Below are 23,016 nucleotides of genomic sequence, written 5' to 3'. Positions count from 1 at the left end.
CGTCAGTCCGTGCAATCAAGGCCGTTGAGTGAGCTAGCTTCCAACCATTAGATGGAAAAGTGAAGATAATTATTATTATTATTATTATTATTATTATTATTATTAAAGGATAATATTATGGTTTTTATCATAATAATTATCTTTTAATATAAATTATCTTGAAATTTTCTCATACGGGATAAATAGGATGCAAATTATATCTCCAACTAAATCAAAACAAGCAGAACATTTCAATTTAATTTGGGATTCTTAGCATGGGGATTGAGCATCATGCTTTATCCTATCACGTGGGGGCATCAATTGGTAACCAAGATGGAGTCCAACTTGAAAGTATAGTTACGTGAAGCGCGCCAATGTGATGCATGCATGGGGTAATTAATAGCAAACTTGTGGCTGCCAAAGGAAGTGGATAAAGCCTGATATGCCAAGGCTTTGGAAATGAAATTTAAACGACAATGCTTATCTTTAGCAAAGATGGAATTGGCATGCCTTGAAATGCGTGGTTAGCACCAAAGACGTCGAGTGCGATGACTCTCATTGGATAATCATCTCCGCATAACGATTATTATTTGTGGTGATTGATGGTCACAGTTGGATTTTGCGCTAAGTGAATGCTATAAATACAAGGTGCGTTGCAACGTGAAGAGGACCTTCAATTTAACACACAACAACCCTGCGCAAACTTTCTCAAGAGATTTTTATTTTCTCTTTTCGATGACACATCTTCTGTTGGCATCAACATCACTGTGAAAGCAACCGGTGATATCTTCAGTCGGCATAGATAGCTCTGTCGCTATAGAATCATCCGATCTTGCAACATCTTCCATTGGCATCAACAGCACTGCGGCGAGGACGGCTGGTTACCTATCCAAGTCTTGGTCGAGAAGGGTTTCCAAATCCTTATTGATTGAGGTCATCTCATTAGCCTTCTCGCGCGAAGTGAGATGTTACAGCTTATTGAGCTCGGCGCATTGCACGCCGAGTTATTTTATGATTGGATACTCTCAAGTGGGATTTAAAGTTCGGCATTCAGACGGCCAAACCACGTTCACTATTAAGACTCATATATGCTTTGAGTATTTGTGCCCTTACACTTTGGTGTCGATTCGGCGTGAGTTTACTCTGACGAATACCATCACTGTGACCGAATCCAACGACGACGATTCGTGAACTTCGTAAGAATAATAGCCTTGTCTTCAAGTTTGAGGACCCGAGAGGCCGAGACGTGTTCCTTCCTTGGCCGCAATTGCAAGACGCAGAAGTCAGCCGCGCACCCAACGTAACATCAACAAATTTACTCCTCGGTCAAGCTCGGCCGACGAGTTGGCACGCCCCGTATTTACCGAATGACGTAGTTAGCTTATAGATTACTCGGCCTGCGCGCCACGTAGGCTTGGTAGTTTTTTAGGGTCAACACCTACAAAGCTTCAACACAAAAGCTTCAATACCAAAACTTCACCTACAAAGCTTCAACTCCAAAGCTTCACCTACAAAGCTTCAACTCTAAAGCTTCACCTACAAAGCTTTAACTCCAAAGCTTCACCTACAAAAGCTTCAACTCCAAAGCTTCACCTACAAAGCTTCAACTTTAAAGCTTCACCTACAAAACTTCAACTCCAAAGCTTCACCTACAAAAGCTTCAACTCCAAAGCTTCACCTACAAAGCTTCAACACAAAAGCTTCACCTACAAAGCTTCACCTACAAAGCTTCAACACAAAAGCTTCACCTACCTACAAAGCTTCAACACAAAAGCTTCACCTACAAAGCTTAAAAACCAAAGCTTCAACTACAAATGCCAAAAGCTTCACACTCTAAATCAAGATAGTGTGAAGCAAAATCAATTCATGGTACCCAATAAAGCTTCAACCTCAAAGCTTCACCTACAAAACTTCAACACCAAAGTTTCACCTATAAAGTTTAAATATATATATATATATATATATATATATATATATTTTTTTTTTCTTTTCTGAAATTTGAAAATTCGGAAATTCGAAAAAAAAAAAAAAGGGCCTAGGCCTCATCTTATTTGGGCCTAACAACTTTCATAACAAATATATATGAATGAGGAGTTTTGGGCTACCACTTAGAAAGGAAAATGGTGAAGTTTTGTTACTTTGGAAACTTGACTACTAGCAAGACACCTCATTCAACTCCCTCGGCCGGAGACTTGGGGGACTCCTACCATATGCTATTACACCTCGGTACTTTGAAGGTTCACGACTACTCAGTGACTTGGATCTTTCAAGTCTCCAACCGAGAAGTTTTCCTCACTTGAGAAATTAAGGAAGCACTACCTCAACCTACATGCTTCACTCATAAAGCTTCAACATACAAGCTTCAACAAAAGAAAAAATTCAAAGAACTTAGTGAAGAAAGCTTTGGTGTATTTAACACATTACGTTGAAATGAAGCAAAGCTTATTTATTGATATCTCCGATAAGTTACAAATATGTACATATACATGAATCAAAATAAACAAACAAGAGGGAGCCTTTACAAAGGTTGCTCAAGAGAAGTCTCAGCAGTCGGCAGAGCCCCAGAAAGAAAAGGCACCAGAGGGTGATTATTCGGAGCCTTAGTATTGGGCAGAATGATGCGAATTTTACTTAACACACAAATTAAACCCTCTTGTTGTCAAATTGTAGTATAAATGCAAGTAGGGATCGTTCTAAACCGGGGATTATGAGGGCTTGCTAAAACCTCTAAACTAACTTAAAAACATATAAACAAAGTTAAAAACACTAAACTAGACTCAAAGAACTTAAAACAAACTCAAATGACTCAAAACAAGCTAAAAAAGCTCAAATTTGCCTTAAAACACAAACCGGGCAGATTTGGACTTTAACATGCTTTTGGGACACCTAAAAACACAAATCAAAATAGATTTTGACTAATAAAACACTTTAAAGTAAAGGGGGTTTTGGTTTTGACGAATTTGAAAACAAAACAAATAAATTAAAGAACTAATGAAATCTGCACGAATTTGAGTAAATTGAATGGATGGAAGGCTAGCTATGAGGTTCTTCTCCACATATGACATACTTGCACATAAACCAATTTTCAGTTGTTCTTTCGATCAATCATGAAACTCAACACCTCAGGCTAATTAAGTCCGCTTAAATTAACCTTCAAGTTCTCCTTAAGTTATTGAATTGGATGGGAAATCGCATACAACAATTCAAGCATTCTTCAAAAGTTCTTTACGTGAACAGCACAATAAAGATACAATCAAAGATCATTAAGCATTATGAAAACTATAAGTATTGACGAGGCATTCGTTACTATGATGAGCATGAAACTCCTGCCAAGAATTTATTTAACGCGATCGTTTATAAGCGACCTCCACTAATTGTGAATATAAGTTTGTAACTATTAGGTGAAACTCCCTTATACTCTAACATTATATTCATGCATGCAAAATAAGTGTGCACTCTTAATAAAAATACACGAATAAGTTATCAATCAAGCAGTTAAACAAATTGAATTCACAACTTATGAATTCACAACTGAAGGTAATCAAATCATATTGCAAGCATGAACATGGTTTCGAATTCCCCCTAGCTAAGGGGGGTTTAATTCCTCATACTCACAAAGAAAAGATAAACAAATTTAGACATTGAAAACAAAAGAATGAAAACACCTAAAAACGCTCCAACAATCCAACTTGAATGGCAAGCACGTCTAAGGGTCCTCCTTCTTCTCTTTGTTGCGGCACAAGGTGTGGTTTGATGGATGAGTGGTAAATTATGGTGGTGGATGGATATAGGTGAGTTATGGTGAAGGGTGGATGGGTGGATTGTGTTCTCCCAGCCAAGGAATGAAAGTGTAAGTGTATGGAGTTGTGAGATGTGAATGTAGTGTCTTTTGATGGATCTTTTCTCTTCCTCTTGTTATGGTGAAGGGTGGATGTATTTATAGGCTAGGGAGAGGACCACCATCTAATTAAGGTGGTAGTGGTGTATGTTGTGGTATGAGTGGATGTAATGGGTGTAGTGGGTGAGTGTTTGGTAATGAGTGGATGTAATGGGTGTAGTGGATGGATGTTTGGTAATGAGTGGATGTAATGGGTGTAGTGGATGAGTGTTTGGTAATGAGTGGATGTAATGGATGTAGTGGGTAGATGTGTGGTAATGAGTGGATGTAATGGGTGTAGTGGGTGGATGTTTGGTAATGAGTGGATGTAATGGGTGTTGTGGATGGATGTTTGGTAATGAGTGGATGTAATGGGTGTAGTTGATGGATGTTTGGAGTTATAGGTCAACACACTTGCACACACACATGCTGATTTCTAGCTTTCAAATCTTCAAAAACGTCCATCCTCATGTCTCTATGTTTGCACTATCCAATCTTGGCCCAAAAATGCTCCAAAATGCTCCAAATAGCACTTTGTTGCTAACTTTGTTATTTGAACCTACAAACACACGAAAATAGCTTAAAATACATAATTGACTAAGAAATAACAACATAAATGCACAAGAGCAAGCTAACTAAGTCACATAAATATGCTCTTATCACAGAACCTCAGAAGGAGGAGGCACCAGAGGTTGATCATTTGGAGCTTCATTACGCGGTACAGCCCCAGAAGACAAAGGCAATAAATGCTTTTAGAATAAACCCACAAACCTTTGATGATCAAGTAAAATCTGACCATCAAATTCCTGTAGCTGGTCAAGCTTCATCTTCATGTTTGTAGTATAGTCATGTGCGAGCCTGTGCAAATGTTTATTCTCATGCTTGAGCCTTCTAATATCTTGTTTGAGACTTATCACTTTAGCCGCCAATGATTCAACTTGGGGGGATCGAGCAAATAGGTGTTGGGCCATATTAGACACAGAACATGCACATTGAACAGTGAGAGCCAGAGAATCCTTAACAGCCAACTCATCCGACTGTTTAGAAAGTAGTATGTTATCTTTGGGACTGAGAAGGTTCCTGGCCACCACCGCAGCGGTCATATCATTCTTTATCACAGAGTCCCCAACGGTAAGAGGACCAGTAGGGGATAAGAAGGATGGGCGCCATATGTTGTCTTGAGGAGGCATGGCTAACTCTTCACTAAAGTTCAAGTCAAAACGACGGTCAAATGGGCCAGACATTTTCAGATATGATGAAGGAGAAATGAGGTCCAATAAATCTCTGAAGTACGAAAATAAGGGGAAAATTCCTACAAGCAATAACTCTCTGAACGTACTTCTTGCACACAATTGGTGCCCCTATAAAAGAAAGGGCAGCAGGGCCATTTGTTAAAAAGTCGAAGAGGCACCACTCTCCGGATTTCGAGAAGTAGACTTTCTTGAGTAAATTCTATCGACAATCCCCACACGCAACATCAGCTCCTCGGGTACCACAGATAACTTTGCCAAAGATCTCTGACAAAGTTTAGATACATAAATTTTGAAGGTCCAGCTACCCTACCATTACCCACAAGGGTAAAGGAACAACATCGCTGCTTGATAACTGGAAAGTCCCTATATATGTCAACCTCAGTGCTCCGTGGCAAGGCAGACTGGCAAAAACTGCCCAACCTTTACTCACATCGAGAAAACACTCCCAACAGGATTACTTGCTAAAAAATTGAAAAGGCATCGCTATCCGAATCTTGAAAGCCAAACTCCCACCATGATTGCTTTCTAAAAAATTGAAGAGGCATCGCTCTCCGAATCTCGAGAGCCAGACTCCCACCAGGATTGCTTTCTCAAAAATTGAAGAAGCATCGCTATCTGAATCTCGAAAGCCAGACTCACAACAGGATTGCTTTCTCAAAAATCAAAGAGGCACCTATCTCTGAATCTTGAGAGCCAGACCCTCAACGAGATTACTTGCTCAAAAATCGAAAAGGCACCGCTTTCCGAATCTCGAGAGCCAAACTCCCAATATGATTGCTTTCTCAAAAATCGAAGAGGCACCATTTTCTGAATCTTGAAAGCCAGACTCCCAACAGGATTGCTTTCTTAAATATTAAAGGGGCACCGCTCTCCGAATCTCGAAAGCCAGACTCTCAACAGGTTTGCTTTCTCAAAAATCGAAGAGGCACCGTTCTCCGAATCTCAAGAGCCAGATCCCTGATAAGATTGCTTGTTCGAAAACCGAAGAGGCACCACTCTCCGAACTTCGAGAGCCAAATTTCCTTGGATAAAGCTTATAGGGGTGGGTTCGGTTTAAATCGGTTCGGTTTTTTGCCAAAACCGAAACCAAACCGAAATTTCGGTTCATTTCGGTTCGGTTTTTTCCAGTTCGGTTTCGGTTTGGTTTCGGTTTTTTGTTTTTTTTTTTTCAAAAAATGAAAAACATTGAAATTTTAAATTTTAACATATCCAACACAATCATAACATAAGCATTCTAACTAGAATCAAAGACAATAAAAATAAACATTTAAAGTTGAACTAAAATCATCAATCAAGTCTTCCAAAGTCCAAACTAACAACCTCACAACACAAAAATCGTACAAATGACTTAGAAAAGTTAAATTGTATGATGTTGTTCAAAGATCAGGGTTGTTTGCTTGTAACTGCATGTTGACAACTTGATTAGTAAAAGTAATGCGTGGGTGGATTTATTTAGTGTGTGTTGGATTCTTTTCCATCACAAATTACCCAAGTAATCTACCTGAAATAAATGTTTATGGATTCTGTTACATGTTATATGAGAGTAGATTTGGAAAAGAAATTTGGGGCAGAAGCAGATAGTGCTATGGAGATGGATGTAGGTATTTCCGGAGGAGGTTTGGTTCCAGAACCTTATATGAGGGATAAATAATAGGTTAGGGTTTAGAGTTTTTATAGGCCTTTTTTTAATATTTTGAGCTTAAAGTTTGGCAACACATTGGGTTTAGCACATTTTAACTTACAAATTGGGTTTAGAAAATAATACCCAAAACTAATAATTAAATAAAAAAATTAATTTAATTAATTCGGTTCGGTTCGGTTTGGTTCGGTTTCTAGATCACTAAAACCGAACCGAACCGAACCAAAAGAATTCGGTTTCGGTTCGGTTTGGTTTTCGGTTTTTTTCGGTTTTCGGTTTTTTGAACCCACCCCTAAAAGCTTATCTGCAATCTTCACACGCAACATCAGTTTTCCAGATACCACAGACTACTTTTTCAAAGTGCTCTGACAAAGTTAAAACATGTGAATCTTACAGCTATCACTACATTGCTATGACTGAGAAGGGTAAAGGAACAGCATCACTACTCGCTGTTGGGACAATTCCTATATATGTCGACCTTCATCCTCCATAGCCAGGCAGACCTGCAAATAAAAAAAATGCTCAACTTTTCTTCACATCCGAGAGGGCACTCTCAGCAGAGTCTCTCAAAATATTCAGTTTCTTTTCCCCTCGATAATACATCTGTAAACAAGCCACACCAGAGCAAGAGTATCTCATATCATCAGGGTTAAAAGCAATAGTATCCCATATCATGTTTTTTCCCTGTCTTTTCCTTTGCCCTTGCTCTTACCTGCAGAACAATGAGAAAGAACGCAATCAGTCGGAACATGAAATCAAACTTCCGATCTGGAACTAATTGCCTGGAATCTTTGCATGGTTGCTTGCCTAACATTGCTCTCGAGTACTCATCCTCAACTGTTGTCAAGGTCATGAATTCTTTCGGCAAATACCTCAGAACAGTTGATACAATATTGGCTCTTTACACTGAAGCTGCTAAGCATAGATGAGTCGCTGAGAAGTAGTGCTCTGAATGACCATTCAAATGCAAAGGTTGCGCACCACTTCTGCAATGCAAAAGATTGAAGTAGAAGGTTCAACGATGAGTTGGAAAAAATCACTATAGCACGACGCCCTCCATGCAGAACTGCATAATCTAGACGGAGGAATCTAAGTCAAATCCAAGCTCGACATCGTTGCCCTATCCGAATAGCTCAAGAAGCTTCAACAACCTTTCGCTGACGCCGTCGCCAAAGAGCAAAGCCTCGCCATGCCACATCCACTACTTTGTCAACAGCAAAAGTATCCCATATCATCAGGATCAAACGTACTCTAGATTTGATGGACTTGTTTTGACCCTCAAATTCTTGAGTCGGCTTTATACTTTGGAGGAAACCAGAAAACCCTCAAGCCCAGTTTAAGAATAAGCCTATGGAAAGTTACTTCTTCAAAAGCAAAAGTATCTCATATCATATCTTCTTCTTTTTCTTTATCCTTCTTGCTGCCTGCAAGATAGGGAAAATGAAAACAATCAGCCGGAACTTGAAATCAAACTTTTGATTTGGGACTGATTGCTTGGTACTCTGATTATTTACCTTGTCTGTCACCTCTTTCGGCAAATCTCCGACGACTTGGGGGACTCCTACTACATGGTTTGTATCGTGCTTGACCAAGCTTGAAACTACAAGTAAGTTTCAAGTGAAATTGATACATTACCTTGTGCATCTCTACCGGTTAAAGATACCACCCCTGGATGGAGGAAAAATATTTCCAGAGAAGATGCCACATCTACCTATGAGACAGAAAAGGCAAGTGGAAATGATACCACACTTCGGTACTTAGAAGTTTCGTGATTACTCAGCGGCTTGGATCTTGCAAGTCCCCAACCGAGGAGCTTCCCTCACTCGGGAACTTAAGGGAGCACTGTTTGTACCATACTTGACCAATCCTGAAACTACCGAGCATTGGTCAACGTTATACCATCAAGGACCCATAAGAGTTTCCCTCCAAGCAGGAGGCAATCACAGCACGACACGTGTCGACATCAGAAGCCAATCATAGCACGACACGTGTCAACATCATAAGCCAATCACAACACGACACGTGTTAATGTTAGAACAAAGCTAGAAACTCTCTTCTATAAAAGGAGATCATTCTCCCATAATATTTCCTAATGTCATTTGTACTAAATCATTCACTAGTACTCACTAAATGAGAGCTTGAACCTATGTACTTGTATAAACCCTTCACAATTAATGAGAACTCCTCTACTCCGTAGACGTAGCCAATCTGGGTGAACCACGTACATCTTGTGTTTGCTTCCCTGTCTCTATCCATTTACATACTTATCCACACTAGTGATCGGAGCAATCTAGCGAAGGTCACAAACTTGACACTTTCTGTTGTATCAAAGTCCTCAGTGATTTTGTGCATCAACAGTTATAATTATCAAAAATTTTAAAAGGTGGCTAGAATTCTATTTAGGATCCAAAATTTGGTTAGTTTTCCAAATTTCGCGTAAATTTTTGCAGGATTTATTTTTCAAACTCTCTTTATCTCTCAATTTCTATTTTAAGAGTATATTACTACTTTCATATAAACATTTGGTTATAATTATCATAAATTTAAAAAGGTGGCTATAATTCTATTTAGGGTCTAAATTCTGGTTATTTTTCTAAATTTCCTAGTTGGATTTCAACTTAAAAGATTTTTTTCTTTCTATTTTTTGTTGGATTGGATTTCAACTTATATGATCGTATTCAAAGTTGTTCGATCCGTCAATCATATTTTTCCGTTGCATCGTTTTACCCATAATTATTTGTCTATATTTTTGTTAAAATTTCTGTTGTTTTAAACCCCTGACATTTGTTATATAACCGGAATTTAGCACTAGGATGAGAGTTTTTTCCTTTTCATGTCACTACTTCACCGTACTTAAATTATTTATTGGACAGATAACGTATTTTTTAAACACGTAACAAATATTTATTAGACAAACGATGCAATTGAGATAAAATCCCAATTGTAATTTGATGATAACCCGTTTCCCCACTTCCCTTGGTTTGGCACTGTTTAAAGCTGGTCACTTTAAGGAAGTACCACCCATCACGAACCAGGTGCTTTAAACTCAAAACTTGTCAGACTAGTCTCCAACTTCCAAGTGCCAACCTCATAAAACCCATAAATATTAAAATTAAATTACAAAAAACCTCCGCAAATCATGATTTGCATCGTGGATCGTACGGTCCAGCCGTCGCCGGAAATTCAGCAGTCCGTGGCAGCCGTGGAGCAAATCGTGGGCTACGATTTCAGGAACAAGAGGCTTCTAGAAGAAGCCCTGACCCACTCCTCCTACTCCGAATCCCCGTCGTACCAGCGCCTCGAATTCATCGGCGACGCCGCTCTCAGCCTCGCCCTCAGCAACTACTTCTTCCTTGCTTATCCTGGGGTCGACCCCGGCACTCTCTCTCTGCTGCGCTCCGCCAATGTCAGCACCGAGAAGCTCGCACGTGTGGCTGTCCGGCACGGCCTTTACCGCCACCTCCGCCACAATGCACCTGCTCTCCGCGATAAGGTTCGTTATAATTAATTAATTATTCTCTTTGTTCTCAATCGATTTCATTTTTTGTGACTCTGGATTATGTGTGAAAAGAAGGAAAGAACAAAAACAGGAACATTTACTTGGGTTTTTGTTCTTGTTTGTGTTTTCTTGTTGTCTGGATTTGTGTTGGAAAAGCTCAACTGTTTCGTAGGTTTTAATTTTGCTTTCTTTTAAGATTTTTCCCATTGTTTTTCCGGGTTAATTTTCTTAAATGATTGTTGTTGTCAATTAATGATTTAATTTTAGGATTTGTGTGCAATTTGCTATGAATTTTAGGTTAAGGAGTTCAATGAATCTGTCGAGATAATTTCTTTTGATTTATTAAGGGTTTGGGTGTTGTTGATTTTTCTTCTTGGTCAGAGATTTGGGTTGTTAATTGAATGGTTTTAATTTGGGGCTTTCTGTGCAATTTGTTCTAAATTTTAGGTTAGGGAGTTTACTGAAGCTGTCACTAGAGAAGACGAGACGCCGCTTGTATATCGTGGTTCTGTGAGAGCTCCTAAGGTTCTTGCGGATATGGTGGAGTCTGTGGCAGCAGCTATGTATGTTGACTTGAACTTTGATCTGGAAAAATTGTGGATGGTGTGTATTTGATTAGCTTTTGTTAAGTTTCCAAGCGTTTAGAAGTTGGGTATAACCTGTTAATTTTTGTTGTTGTTGCTGATGTACATTTATAGAAATTTAGGCGCCTTTTGGAGCCTATTGTTACTCTTGAAGAAGTGAAAAGTCAACCGCAACCTGTTACAGTGTTGTTTGAGCTTTGCCAGAAGCACGGGAAACATGTTGATATCAAGCATTGGAGAGATGAGACCAAAAGTATTGCTAGTGTCTATGTTGATGGCGTGTTTGTTGCCTCTGGTTCTTCTGAGCAAAAGGAGATTGCCAAACTCGATGCTGCTAAGATAGCTCTTTTTAAGTTGTCGAAATCGTTGGGTGTAAGTGGCAGATCGATGGAGTTTATTGCCGGAAATGATGGTAAGTTTCAAATTGAAGAAGCAAAACAAAAGTTGCATGAGCTTTGTGACAAGAAGAAGTGGCCTAAACCAATTTACACGTATGAATCGCTTTACCCTTATCATGATCTCTAAACGTATTTGAAGAAAAAATGTTCTCTATTATTGGAATTAATTTGTCTATTCTGTAGTTATGCATATTTGTATTTGTTTTTCAATTGCAGCATTGAGAAAGATGAAGGTCCTTCACATGAGAAGAGATTTGTATCGTTGGTCAAAATTTCAACTGCGGATGGTGTGCTATGCATGGTGGGAGATGAAAGGTCGAGAATAAAAGATGCGGACAACTCTGCAGCTTCGTCTATGATCTGTGCTTTACAAGAATCTGGTTATATATGATGCAACGCTAATTCTTTTTATGTTCTGAGATGTATGCGTGGTAGGCTCTTGTGCTTCCTGCTGCATTTGAAATATGAATGCATGGGTTAGAGGACAATTCCGTATGCAACTTAAGAGGTTGCAGTTATGCAAGAACAACCATGGATTATAGGAAAATGTTGTGTCTCATGCCTCTAGATTTAGGTTAGGATTTGAGCCTGTAACATTTGTTTGTGCTCGTTGTAGTTTTCAGACTGTCCATGCCCCGCTTCAAGTGATTGTTTGATTGGATGGAGTTTACTGGTTGTTTAGGTTCCACAAAGCACTGAAATGAAACAAATGAAAGTTTGTCCTTGTTTTGATTGGATTGGAGCGAGATCTCGATTAGGCATGGTAGTACACTTATGAAAGTTGAAATCAGCAATTAGGTGGTTTCACTGCTAACACTGTTACAGGTGAGATATGGTTCTTCTTAGTCAGCGCATGGATCTTGCCTAGAGATTTGAGGATTTTAGTGTTCAGAATTATGCTTCTGAACTTTTTTCGCCTCGGTTAGGTCATGATCGAAATCTCGGTCTTCATTAGGCTTTTGATCTTCCGAGTGGTTTAGTTAGAATCTCGGAACATCACAACCTTACAAACTCTCTCAAATTCTGGACAGATCGATCAGTACAGCCACTCATCAACCTCGGCACCGATACCATTTCCCTCCACTTTGCATGATAGTTCTTCACCATAATACCCGCCTCACTCTCCTTAAATCCATATTTTTCTAATTATTGCATGAAAATTTTGTCTTTAGAATTGTTGGAGTAATAATAGAAAATATGAAAATAATAAAAGAATTTCAATGTTAATAATCATAAAGAAGATCACAGCATTAGATATGTACAGGATTAATACAAACAATTAGAACTATGGCGAATCTTATGTATTTCATACTCTCTAGATGCAACTTGAATTTGGGAATAAACTCTATTGCCGATAAACAACGGCTATGAATGTATATAGAATAGAACTCAAGACCTTGTTTCATGAAGAGATGTAACTCTATATCTCAATAACAAAAATATATAGAATTTTAACATTGTAATGAATTCAAAATCTTATAAACAAAATGAATTTATAAATTGATGTATAACATTGTTCTAAAGATCATGTATGGATTTTTACGTAATTCGAAATTAAACGTAATAAAATGTAATTTCCTATTTGGTGAGATGTGGTCATTTTGATGGGAACTTTAACGAAAAACTTCTGGTACTGTTTATTTTAACGAAAAATCACATTTTTACACTAAAAAGGTCAATCATGGTACTATTTACTTTACCCTAATCATGGTACTATTTACTTTATCTTAATCATGGTACTATTTACTTTATCTTAATCATGGTACTATTTACTTTACTCTTTATTTTGTCCTTATTGTTAAAACTCAAAATTTTCAAATAATTTTCATTAGTTTTATCATTTTATTTGTTTTATGTGGTCCTGCCACACCACTGATTCACTGAAAAATCGGAATAGATGACCATTATTCAATATTCATCAACCAATTCCCACATGACAACCTCGGCCTCACTGTTTTACCCCTTTCTCCTTGCCATTCTTTAGTCTTACTTTTACTGTTAAGGTTACTTTACTTAATGGAAAAAGGATCACCGCCGGATCCAGGAAAGGATCCGGAAGATCTCGTAATCGTGTATGTTCATTATACATTGTACGGTTAAAAATTATTTAAAATTTAAAATTAAATATAAATACTACCTAACAAAAATTGATCGTATAATATATTATAAATGAACACGATTACGAGATCTCCCAAATTCCTAGAAAAAGGATCCGATGAGGATCCTTTCGTGCACCTGTTTTGACCTCTTGAAAGTTATAATAAATTTTGACCGTTGGATGAAATTTTAAAAATCTGGATTACTTAATTCGATGATCTTGAGGCTATCTCCAACCGAAAGGTCCAGAGGGCCACAAGGCTGAAAATAGCCCGAAAACCGTCTCCAACCGAGGGTTAGGCCAGAGGGCTCGTGGAATCCGAGAGGATCCCACGGAATCTGAAAGGGCTGAAATGCTAAAACTAAAATTCTTTTGTTTTTTGTTTTTTTGGTTTTTTTGGGCCCTTCTTTTTGTTTTAAATTCTTAAAATTCTAATTTTTTTTCCTATATATACCTAAACTATTCATTCACCATTCCTACACCATTAATTTGTAGTTTTTAAATTTAATTTGTTGTTTTTAAATTTAAGTAGTAGTTTTTAAATATAAGTTGTAGTTTTTTAATTTAAGTTTTTGTTTTTAATTTAAGTTGTTATAGTTTTTAAATTTAAATAATAAATTATGTTTAACCTTATAGCCTTCGGTTGGATGTTTTTTGTGATAGGGCTAAAACAAAGCCATATGGCCGTTTGGCCTCGATTAGAGAATGAAGCAAATATGACATTGTACTGTTATTAAAATATTAATATCTTAGATGATCAAATGGCTAAAACGAGCTATCTGACTAGCTCTCGGTTGAAAATGGCATGATGAAAAAGATCCGGAGAGGATCTATTCTCCCACGTTACAACCTCGGCTGCACTGTTTTACCCTTTTTCTGTTTTTCTCTCTTTAACATTCTTTAGTCTTACTTTTACTGTTGAGGTTGACTTAATTGCTCCAAGACCAGCAACCGCGATCGATCTTCCAATTCAGCAACATGAAACTCTTCACTACCTCAGCGTCCCTCGATCGCGAGCTTCAACCATCGCTAGAAATGAAAGATTCAGTTACGGCCATGGAGAAAATCGTAGGTCACAACTTCAAGAACAAGAGGCTCCTAGAGGAAGCTCTCACACACTCCTCCATCACTTACTTTCCCTCGTATAAGCGTCTCGCGGTGCTCGGCGACGCCGCCCTTGGCCTCGCTATGAGTAAGCACCTCTTTCGTGCTTACCCCAATATGGATCAAGGCAAATTCTCAGAGCTCCGCTCCGCCAATGTTAGTAAGCGGAAGTTCGCATGCGCCGCTGTAAAACATGGTTTTTATGACTACCTTCGCCACAATTCACCTGCTCTCGATAATGAGGTTATTTCAAAAATTTCATTCTACACTCTTCTACACTCCGTAGTTTAGATTGTAAAATGAGATTTTTAAAATTTTAATAACAATTTTCTTATTTTTAATACTTTTTTAAAATTGAAAAGTCGAATTTGTATTTTGTAGAGGTTTTTAATTTTCAGAGGAGCTATTATTGGCAATTTGGCATATAAAAGAAGAAATTATCATATACTGAAATATAAGAAGAAGAAAAAATGTAATAAAACTCGAATGAAATTTTTTATTTTTTGCTTTAAATGCCAATAGCATCTTTTATTTTATTTTATTTATTTTATAAGAAGTTAAATATTAAATATTTTTATATTTTTTAAAGGAAACCAACAAGGGGCTTCACTATGGTAATCTGTTCTTTTGGGTGTTGGGACTCACAAAGCATTTCAAACCCATGTCTTTTTAAAAAAGACTGATATATCATAACATGAAAAAAGGGAAAAAGGAGAAAAAAGAAAGGGAACAATCGTTTGCATTTTAAAAATTCTATTTTACAAAGTATACGTATTTTTCTTTTTAAATATAGAAAGTTTGGAGTGAAAAATGAAAATTTTAGAATGACAATAACAACTCCCTTAAAAAAATGTGTTCATATAATTAGAGTCACTAACATATTACCTGAGCTTTTGATTACCAACTAACTAATGTGAACATTAATTTCTTATTTCTATGAAGAGGTTTGTAAATGAAACAGTGTCACACATAAGTTGGTATTTAAAAGCAGGTGCCTCTTTAACCCCTTTTTTTGTAAGTTTTTATTGGTGAAATTTGTCTAAAAGATTTGTGGCAGCGTTAAGTAATGGTATTTTTACTTTTGTTTTTATGAGCAATTTGGTTTAAATTTTAGGTAAGGGAGTTTGCCAGAGAGGTATCGATATGGAATGGAAAAAATGAGGCGACGCTTGTATATGATGGGGCTATACAACCCAGTCGTGTTCTTGCTGAAATTGTGGAGTCAGTGGCAGCTGCTATATACGTTGACTTGAACTATGATCTGGACAAACTATGGATGGTGCGTATTTCATTTGCTTGTTTCATTTTATATTACACGTATGGAAACCTTCATTGAGTTTTTAATTAGGGTTTGGAAGTTGGTTTGAACTCTAACTAGTGGGTTTGGTTAGTGTTTGTCTTGGTTTGTGTATTGTTTTGGTAAGTTTTGCAACAGAAATGAATGAGAAATTGATGAACACAAGAAGCTGGAATTGCAAAGAAAATGAAGAAAGAAAAGTGGAGTATATTGCTCCTCTTGGATTCGATTTGATTCGGTTACAGATCACAAACACTGAAGAGGAAGGAATATAGTCGTTGCTTCCTCCACACAGCTAATATAACTTAAACCCACTGGCATACATCCGACGGTCTATTACAAAACATGAACAACATGAACTTAAACCCAAAAAATGAAAAACAATCTGTTGAATAAAATCTGCACCAATGCTTATACTTCAACCCTCCTTTCTAAATTTGTTGCATATTTGACTCCAAGTAATCCTCTAAGCATGTAGAATCTGTCCTTCTGCAAGGCTTGAGTAAAAATATATGCCAATTGCTCTTCAGACTTGCAATAAATCAGATTGATAACGTTGGAATATTGCAAAGTTTCCCTGATGTAGTAATACCTCCTGTCAATGTGTTTTAATCTTTGGTGAAACACAGGATTCCTTGTTCTTCACAAAAATCCTCCAACCCAAACTTCAACCACACTGCTTGAGCTGTTGCTTCTGCAGCTCTCGTACTCAGCCTCTGCAGTTGATAAAGCTACACTGTAATACTTGACTGAAGCCCAAGAAAAAATCCCACTACCAAATGAAAAGGCATAGGCCGAAGTGCTCTTCATATCAGATTCATCTCCACTTCAATCACTATCACAATATCCAATCAACGGTGATGATTTCCCTTTTTCATATTCCATTCCATAATCCAAAAGTACCTTGAATGTACCTTATGGAAATTGGAAGTTCCAAGATGTTTCTTGGTAGGATTGTGCATAAACCTTTATAACAAACTTGTAAACATTATATCAGGCTTTGCTGTACAAAGCTTCATCTACAAGATCACTTCCATCATCATTTTTCAGTTTTTCATTCACAGCTAGTGGAGTACTAACTGGTTTACAATCCTTCAATCCAAATTTTCCAAAAAAAGTCCATGCATATTTTCTTTGGTTTATGAAAATCCCATGCTCAGATTGAACAATTTCCGACAATAAACCCAAATATGTCACCTCATCTTGCTTCATCATGTTTGCTTTGAACTCATTTATCAACTCAAGACTGCTTCCAGTATAGATAATATCATCCACATAGATTGACACAATAATGGATTCAGATTCACCCTTTGTCTTGATATAGAGAGTAGTTTCACTTGGAATCCTTGTGAAACTACACTTATGCATATTTGATTCAATTTCTTCGTACCAGGCCCTTGGTGCCTGTTTCAAACCATAAAGTGCTTTCTTGAATCTATAAACCTTGTCTTCAGCTCATGCTACTACAAATCCCTTTGGTTGATCAACATGGACTTCTTCTTGCAGAACACCCTTTGGAAATGCAAACTTGACATCATATTGGTAAAATTTCTAACTTCTCTGAGATGCTAAAGCAATCAACATTCTTATAGTGTCTAGCCTTGCAGCTAGTGCAATAGTTGAAGTTAATACCAGACTTTTAGGTTAACTTTTGGCTACAAGCCTTGCCTTGTGCTTCTGTATAGTGCCATCTAGGTTCAATGTGGTCTTGAAAACCCACTTGACTCCAACAATTGGCATATCCTCAACCAAATCCCATGTTTTGTTCTTCTCTATCATTTCAGTCTCTAAATTCATTGCTTTCTTCCAAGCACTATTAGATGCAACTTTCTTCTCATCTCTCATATTCAATAATACTGACATTACATTTTCTTAGATATCACCGAGTGTCTTCAATTTTACTGGAGTATCGTGAATTACCTGATTCTCCAAACTCTATGTGAATCAACAAATATATGTTGCTGAGAATTTCTCCCCTTTAACTGAACTTATCTCTCAATGTTAACCTAAGTCATTTCAATCTCCTTATGCCTCTCATTCAAATCTAAATTCACAGGAAATGACATTGAAACATCTTCTTCAGTTTTCCATTCCCAAGTTCCATTATCATCAAATATCACACTTCTTGAAAGAAAATCTTCTTGACAATTCGATTGTAAATCCTGTAACCCTTATCATTTTTTCATATCCAACAAAGATTCATTTTTCAAAAGCTTCATCCAATTTCTTCCTCAATTACCCTAGAACATGACAGTAGCAAATGCAGTCAAACACCTTGACATGCTTAAATCTTGGCTTTCTGCCACTGAATGCCTCAAATGGTGTTTCATCTTTCACTGATTTTATTAGACATTTGCTGAGAATATACACTGTAGCATTGACTGCTACTCCCCAAAAAGAGAAAGGTAATTTCTTATCGTGCACATGCTCTTGGCCATATCAACAATGGTCATATCCTTACTCTTTGCAACACCATTTTGTTGTGGAGAATATGTCACTGCAAGTTGCCTCTCAAGTCCCAAATCTTCACAAAAACTTTGAAACTCCCTAGAAGTATATTCACCACCTCTATCACTCCTCAATTTCTTGATTTGATATCTACTTTGAAGCTCAGCCATTGCCTTGAATCTCTTGAAAATCTTTATTTGGGGACTTTTAGGTTGAGGTGGACTTGGGCTTTGAGAACGTCCTCTTATCTCCCTTGGTTCGGTTTCATGCCAAGTCCCAGTTTATCTTGAAAGAATTAGCACGCTTTAGGAAATATTTCGGTTGGATCAATGACTTGAAGATAGCATGATTTAGGCATGACTTGATCAAGAGAAGTGTGATGTGGAAACTAGAAGTTCATCAGTTTAACATGTTGAGAGAGAGAGAAAAAGAGTTGGCATGGTTGTATGGTGTTCTCTGTTGGATAATCTGGGTTTCCTAGGGTGGCAGCAAGGCTTATGATGGCTGGGATACTTATAAGAAGGACATGAAAAATACTAAGGTTGCAAGGTGGTGTTTTTTAGCCTCTCTGGTTCTCTGCGTGAAAACTGGGGAATTGGGGATCCTCTCTCTAAGTTTCTCCACATATATTTGTAGAATGATCCATTCCCAAGTTTTCTCTATTTTGGACTTCTTTCTCTCCCCCTTTTCTCCCCAGTTCTCCTGCTACCCCCTATTTTGGTGTAAAGAGGCTAAACTCTAGGACCTGCAGCGTGTCTTCTTCTCGAGGCGCAGCTTTCCCAGTTAGCTTTCCGCAGGCGCTACTTTTAGTAGTGCGCCTAATGGATCTCGCTTGTTGAACTTTTGCATAAGCTGAGAAGGGAAAGTCAGCATGAAAAGCGGGCTTTCACGTGAACTTAGGGCTGGAATCTGGTTTAGACCTAACTGAACTAGTTAGCTTGTTAGGGAAAGAGGTAAACTAGGTTGATTCTCTCTTATACCTGCCTATGTGGACTTCAAAGGTTATGGGCTAGGATCTTTAGGCCCCCAAGTAGCCCAAAGTCTTCAGTAACCTTGATTCCACATAGGCCCAATGAATTTTCATAACCATCCACACCACAATTCACTTGACAAGCCCCGAGTATGTGACTTGGGCTTATTTTGGCATGACAAATAGGTGTGGCGTGATTTATGAACATCCGGTCTAATTACTGTAGCATGACACGTTTGTAAATATGTTTCTTCCTCGCTCCTTTGCATGTATTTAGGCCTAAATATAGGCTTGCATGACAATTGGGCTTCGAGGCTAGGTTGCGCTTGCTTATGACATTTTTGGGCCTCAACAATCTCAAACACTTCTGACTTGTGTTTCAAGAAATACAACCAACACATCGTGCAGTCATCAATGAATGTCAAGAAATATCTATTTCGACCAAATATTGTCACCTGCATAGGACCACACACATTTGAGTTTATCAACTCTAGTGGATGACTTGCTCTCCAAGTACTTATCTGCTGAAAGCTTCTCTGTGTTGTTTCCCAGGTACACATCCTTCATAGACTCCATCTGGTTCCCTCAACATAGGCAAACCATATACCATTTCTTTGTCTGCCGAGTTGCCAACATTTGCAAACTTCGGAAATTTAGATGACCAAGCTTTTTGTGCCATTACCAAGCATCTTCGTCAACAGTAGCTTTCAATGCAGCTGGATTCATATCCTCCATAATAAGAGGAAAACACATATTTCCAATCATTTGTACAGTAGCCACATGATGCTCAAGTTTTCAATCTTCAAAGACTGCAACCTTGTCATCTCTAAATACCAGAAAATAACCATGTTTTATCATTTTCCCCACACTCAACAGATTCTCGTCCAATCCTGGAACTAGCATCTTTTCCTTGATGTTTCTAGTTCCATTCTTGGTCTCAATAACTAATGTACCATTTGCAATGGTTGTACAACCCATTTTGATTCTTATGGTTACATCTCTGTCAACATTGATAAGGAATGATTCATGTGAGATCATATAGTTACTGTAACCACTATTAATGTACCACACATGTTCATTCTTAACAATTGGTGCGGAATTGCAGGCAAAAAAGCATTGCAGTTTCTTCTCCAGCTTCCTTGGCATAGTGAACTTGTTGCACTATCTTTGCTTCGGCAATCCCTGGCATCGTGACCAAATTTCTCACACTTAGGGCATTTTGGCTTCTCTTTAAACCAACATTCACCATAATGTAAACTGTCACAAGTCCTGCAAATCTCCTTTGAATTCTCCCTACTTCCATTGTACTTTATAACTGCATTAGACTTCACAAACCCCATTTTCTCCTTATTCTTCCAATACTTCTTGCTCTTAGAACCACTAGCCTGTGAGCTTTTCCTAGATTGAATACCGAGACAACTGAAATCCCTCTCAGACACATCTCTAGCTTCAGCATGCCTCAACAATCTTTTTTCAAAACCCTTGAGAGTTGCTACAACCTCAGTGGGGTCAGTCACTGATTTTCTTAGTTCCATCAATCACAGACACAATGTTATCATATGTTGGGATAAGACTAATCAATAGCTTTGCTACAATCCTCTTATTCGACAATTCTTCGCAATAGATTTTCATTTGATTAATCAATCCAAACAGCCTAGTCAAATAATCAGACAATGCTTCACCATTTCTGATTCTAGAATATTCAAAATCATGACGAATACCTTGAAGTTTCACCGCCATAACTTGTGAATCACCCTTGTATTCCTGCTTCAAGACGTCCTAAGCTTCCCTTGATGTTTCTAGATTTGCAATCCGAGGAAAGATCTCGTCGGATACAGCCCCCTGAATAAGTCCCAATGCCTTTGTATTTTGTAATGAGGTCTTGAATCACGATCTGCTTCTTCTTAGTGAGTTCTTCATCGGACTAATCTGGAAACTCTACACCTTCATCTAAAAATTTTCACAGTACTGTATATAGCCGTTGCTTCCTTCACACTTGCAGCATGACTCAATTACGTGCACAACACGTTAATCACTTAAAAACACATGGCTGCTATAACAACGGGCATACATACAACGGTCTATAATGTTATAATCTTAGTCATCCATTACAAAACGTGAACGACAAGAACTTAAACCCAGACTATGAAAAACAATCTGTTTAAGAAATTCTGCAGTAATGCTTATCCTTCAACAGTTTTTATGTTAATTATCTGTTGCGGTACATTTATAGAAATTCAAGCATCTTTTGGAGCCTATAGTTACTCTCGAGGGATTGCCAGATCACCCTGTGACAGTGTTGTTTAAGCTTTGCCAAAAGCATGGAATGCATGTTGAAATCCAGGGGTCGAGAAATGATACCAAAAATTTAAGTATTGCTTGTGTACGTGTTAATGGTTACATCATTGCCTCGGCTTCTTGTAAGCATATGGAAATTGCAAGGCTTTCTGCTGCAAGAACAGCTCTATCTGAGTTGTCCAATTCATTCGGCATAAGCTGTAAGTCGGTTAAAGTTGTTAATGAAAATGAAGCTAAACAGAATTTGAATGTGCTTTGTGACAAGAAGAGGATCCCTAAACCAACTTACAAGTACGAACTCTTCAATTATTATTATTATTATTATTATTATTTTTTGTGTTTATAGAAATATGTTGTCATAATATTTTAAATAATCCATGCATATTTACTTTTCTAATGTACCAGAGTGAAAGAATCTGGTCCTGCACAGGCGAAGAGATTTGTATCATCAGTTGAAATTGCAACTTCAGAGCTAAAAATGATGGGAGATGAAAGGTCGACAAAAACAGATGCGGAGAATTCTGCGGCTGCCTTGATGATCGTTGGTTTACTACAATCTGATGCTATGGCCAACACCAAAGAAGCAGCCAATAGTAGGATTGGTTATTTTCCATCAGTACTCTACAGACTTTGGGTTATGATTCGTTGGCTGACAAGGCTGCTTGTTTTTTGTTTCAAGGGAATAAGTCTGTTAGTTATTTTCTTTACTGTGGTCAAATTAGTTATTGGGTAGCCTTTCCCTTTATTTCCATATTTGGAGGTCACTCTCGATTCCTCCTGGAATTTCAAAGAGCTTGTTTGTATGGCCTCGTTCGATGTTCAGGACTAAATAAGAATGTTGGTCATGGATTGAATGTTAATCATGTTCTATATTCATGTGCACCACCAGATTTCGCAACCCATGACAAGGAGAAATTTTTATGGGTAGCACAGAATCAAGACAAAACATATGAAGAAATTTGTATCCTCAGATAAAATTGCAAGCGCGGATGGTGTGCTATCGTGACAGGAGATGAAATGTCGAGAATAAAGGATATGTTGACAACTCTGCAGCATCGTTGATGATCTGTGCTGTACAAGAATCTGGTTATATATGATACAACTCTGATTTTTTAATCTTCTTCCTGAGATATATATGTGCTTTGTATGTGTGGTAGGCTCTTGTACCTCCTGTTGCATTTGACATTTGAATGCATAGGTTAGAGGAAAATTCTGTATGGCTGGAGTCCTGCAAGAATAACCATGGATTATAGGAAAATAATGTGTTTCATGCCTATAGGATTTAGGTTAGGATTTGATCCTGTAACATGCGGTTTGTGCTCACCGTAGTTTTCAGACCGCGTGTGCCCTGTTTCAAGTGTTGGCATGGTCGGATAGAGTTTACTGGTAGTTTAAGTTCGACAGCACTTTAGTATCAAAATTTATATGATCTAGAGCAAGTGACCTACAATCAACAATAGAAACTCAATGAAGTAGAGTTTTATGCTAGTCAAGGAGCTCAATTTTATGTTTTTTTTTGTTGTTGTTTAACTTAAAAGTGATTGCGAGTGTAAATGCTAGCAACTAATTTAG

At 37.8% G+C, this 23,016-nt stretch overlaps 2 protein-coding genes across 4 annotated transcripts; both read left to right on the top strand.

The window, feature by feature from the left end:
- Positions 1-9,778: 9,778 nt before the first annotated feature.
- LOC126588200 (ribonuclease 3-like protein 2) lies at positions 9,779-11,961 on the top strand. Of its 2 annotated transcripts, none has more exons than XM_050253273.1 (4): positions 9,779-10,241; positions 10,695-10,850; positions 10,946-11,243; positions 11,446-11,961. In XM_050253273.1, exons 1-4 carry the CDS (start codon positions 9,888-9,890, stop codon positions 11,553-11,555), a joined length of 918 nt encoding a protein of 305 aa, XP_050109230.1. In that variant the 5' UTR covers positions 9,779-9,887; the 3' UTR covers positions 11,556-11,961. The 2 variants fall into 2 exon arrangements, with proteins under 2 accessions (XP_050109230.1, XP_050109229.1); XM_050253272.1 differs by having other exon boundaries at positions 9,782-10,241; positions 10,946-11,322.
- Positions 11,962-14,220: 2,259 nt separating this feature from the next.
- Positions 14,221-22,560, top strand: LOC126588262 (ribonuclease 3-like protein 2). 2 transcript variants are annotated; one of them, XM_050253345.1, is made up of 4 exons: positions 14,221-14,674; positions 15,546-15,710; positions 21,380-21,735; positions 21,850-22,560. In XM_050253345.1, the coding sequence occupies exons 1-4, from the start codon at positions 14,306-14,308 to the stop codon at positions 22,175-22,177; spliced, it is 1,218 nt and encodes a 405-aa protein (XP_050109302.1). In that variant the 5' UTR covers positions 14,221-14,305; the 3' UTR covers positions 22,178-22,560. The 2 variants fall into 2 exon arrangements, with proteins under 2 accessions (XP_050109302.1, XP_050109303.1); XM_050253346.1 differs by having other exon boundaries at positions 14,222-14,674; positions 21,491-21,735.
- Positions 22,561-23,016: the final 456 nt, after the last annotated feature.

Source organism: Malus sylvestris, chromosome 11, assembly GCF_916048215.2.
Source record: "Malus sylvestris chromosome 11, drMalSylv7.2, whole genome shotgun sequence".
NCBI lineage: Eukaryota > Viridiplantae > Streptophyta > Magnoliopsida > Rosales > Rosaceae > Malus > Malus sylvestris.
This window is presented reverse-complemented; position numbering and strand designations above follow the sequence as displayed.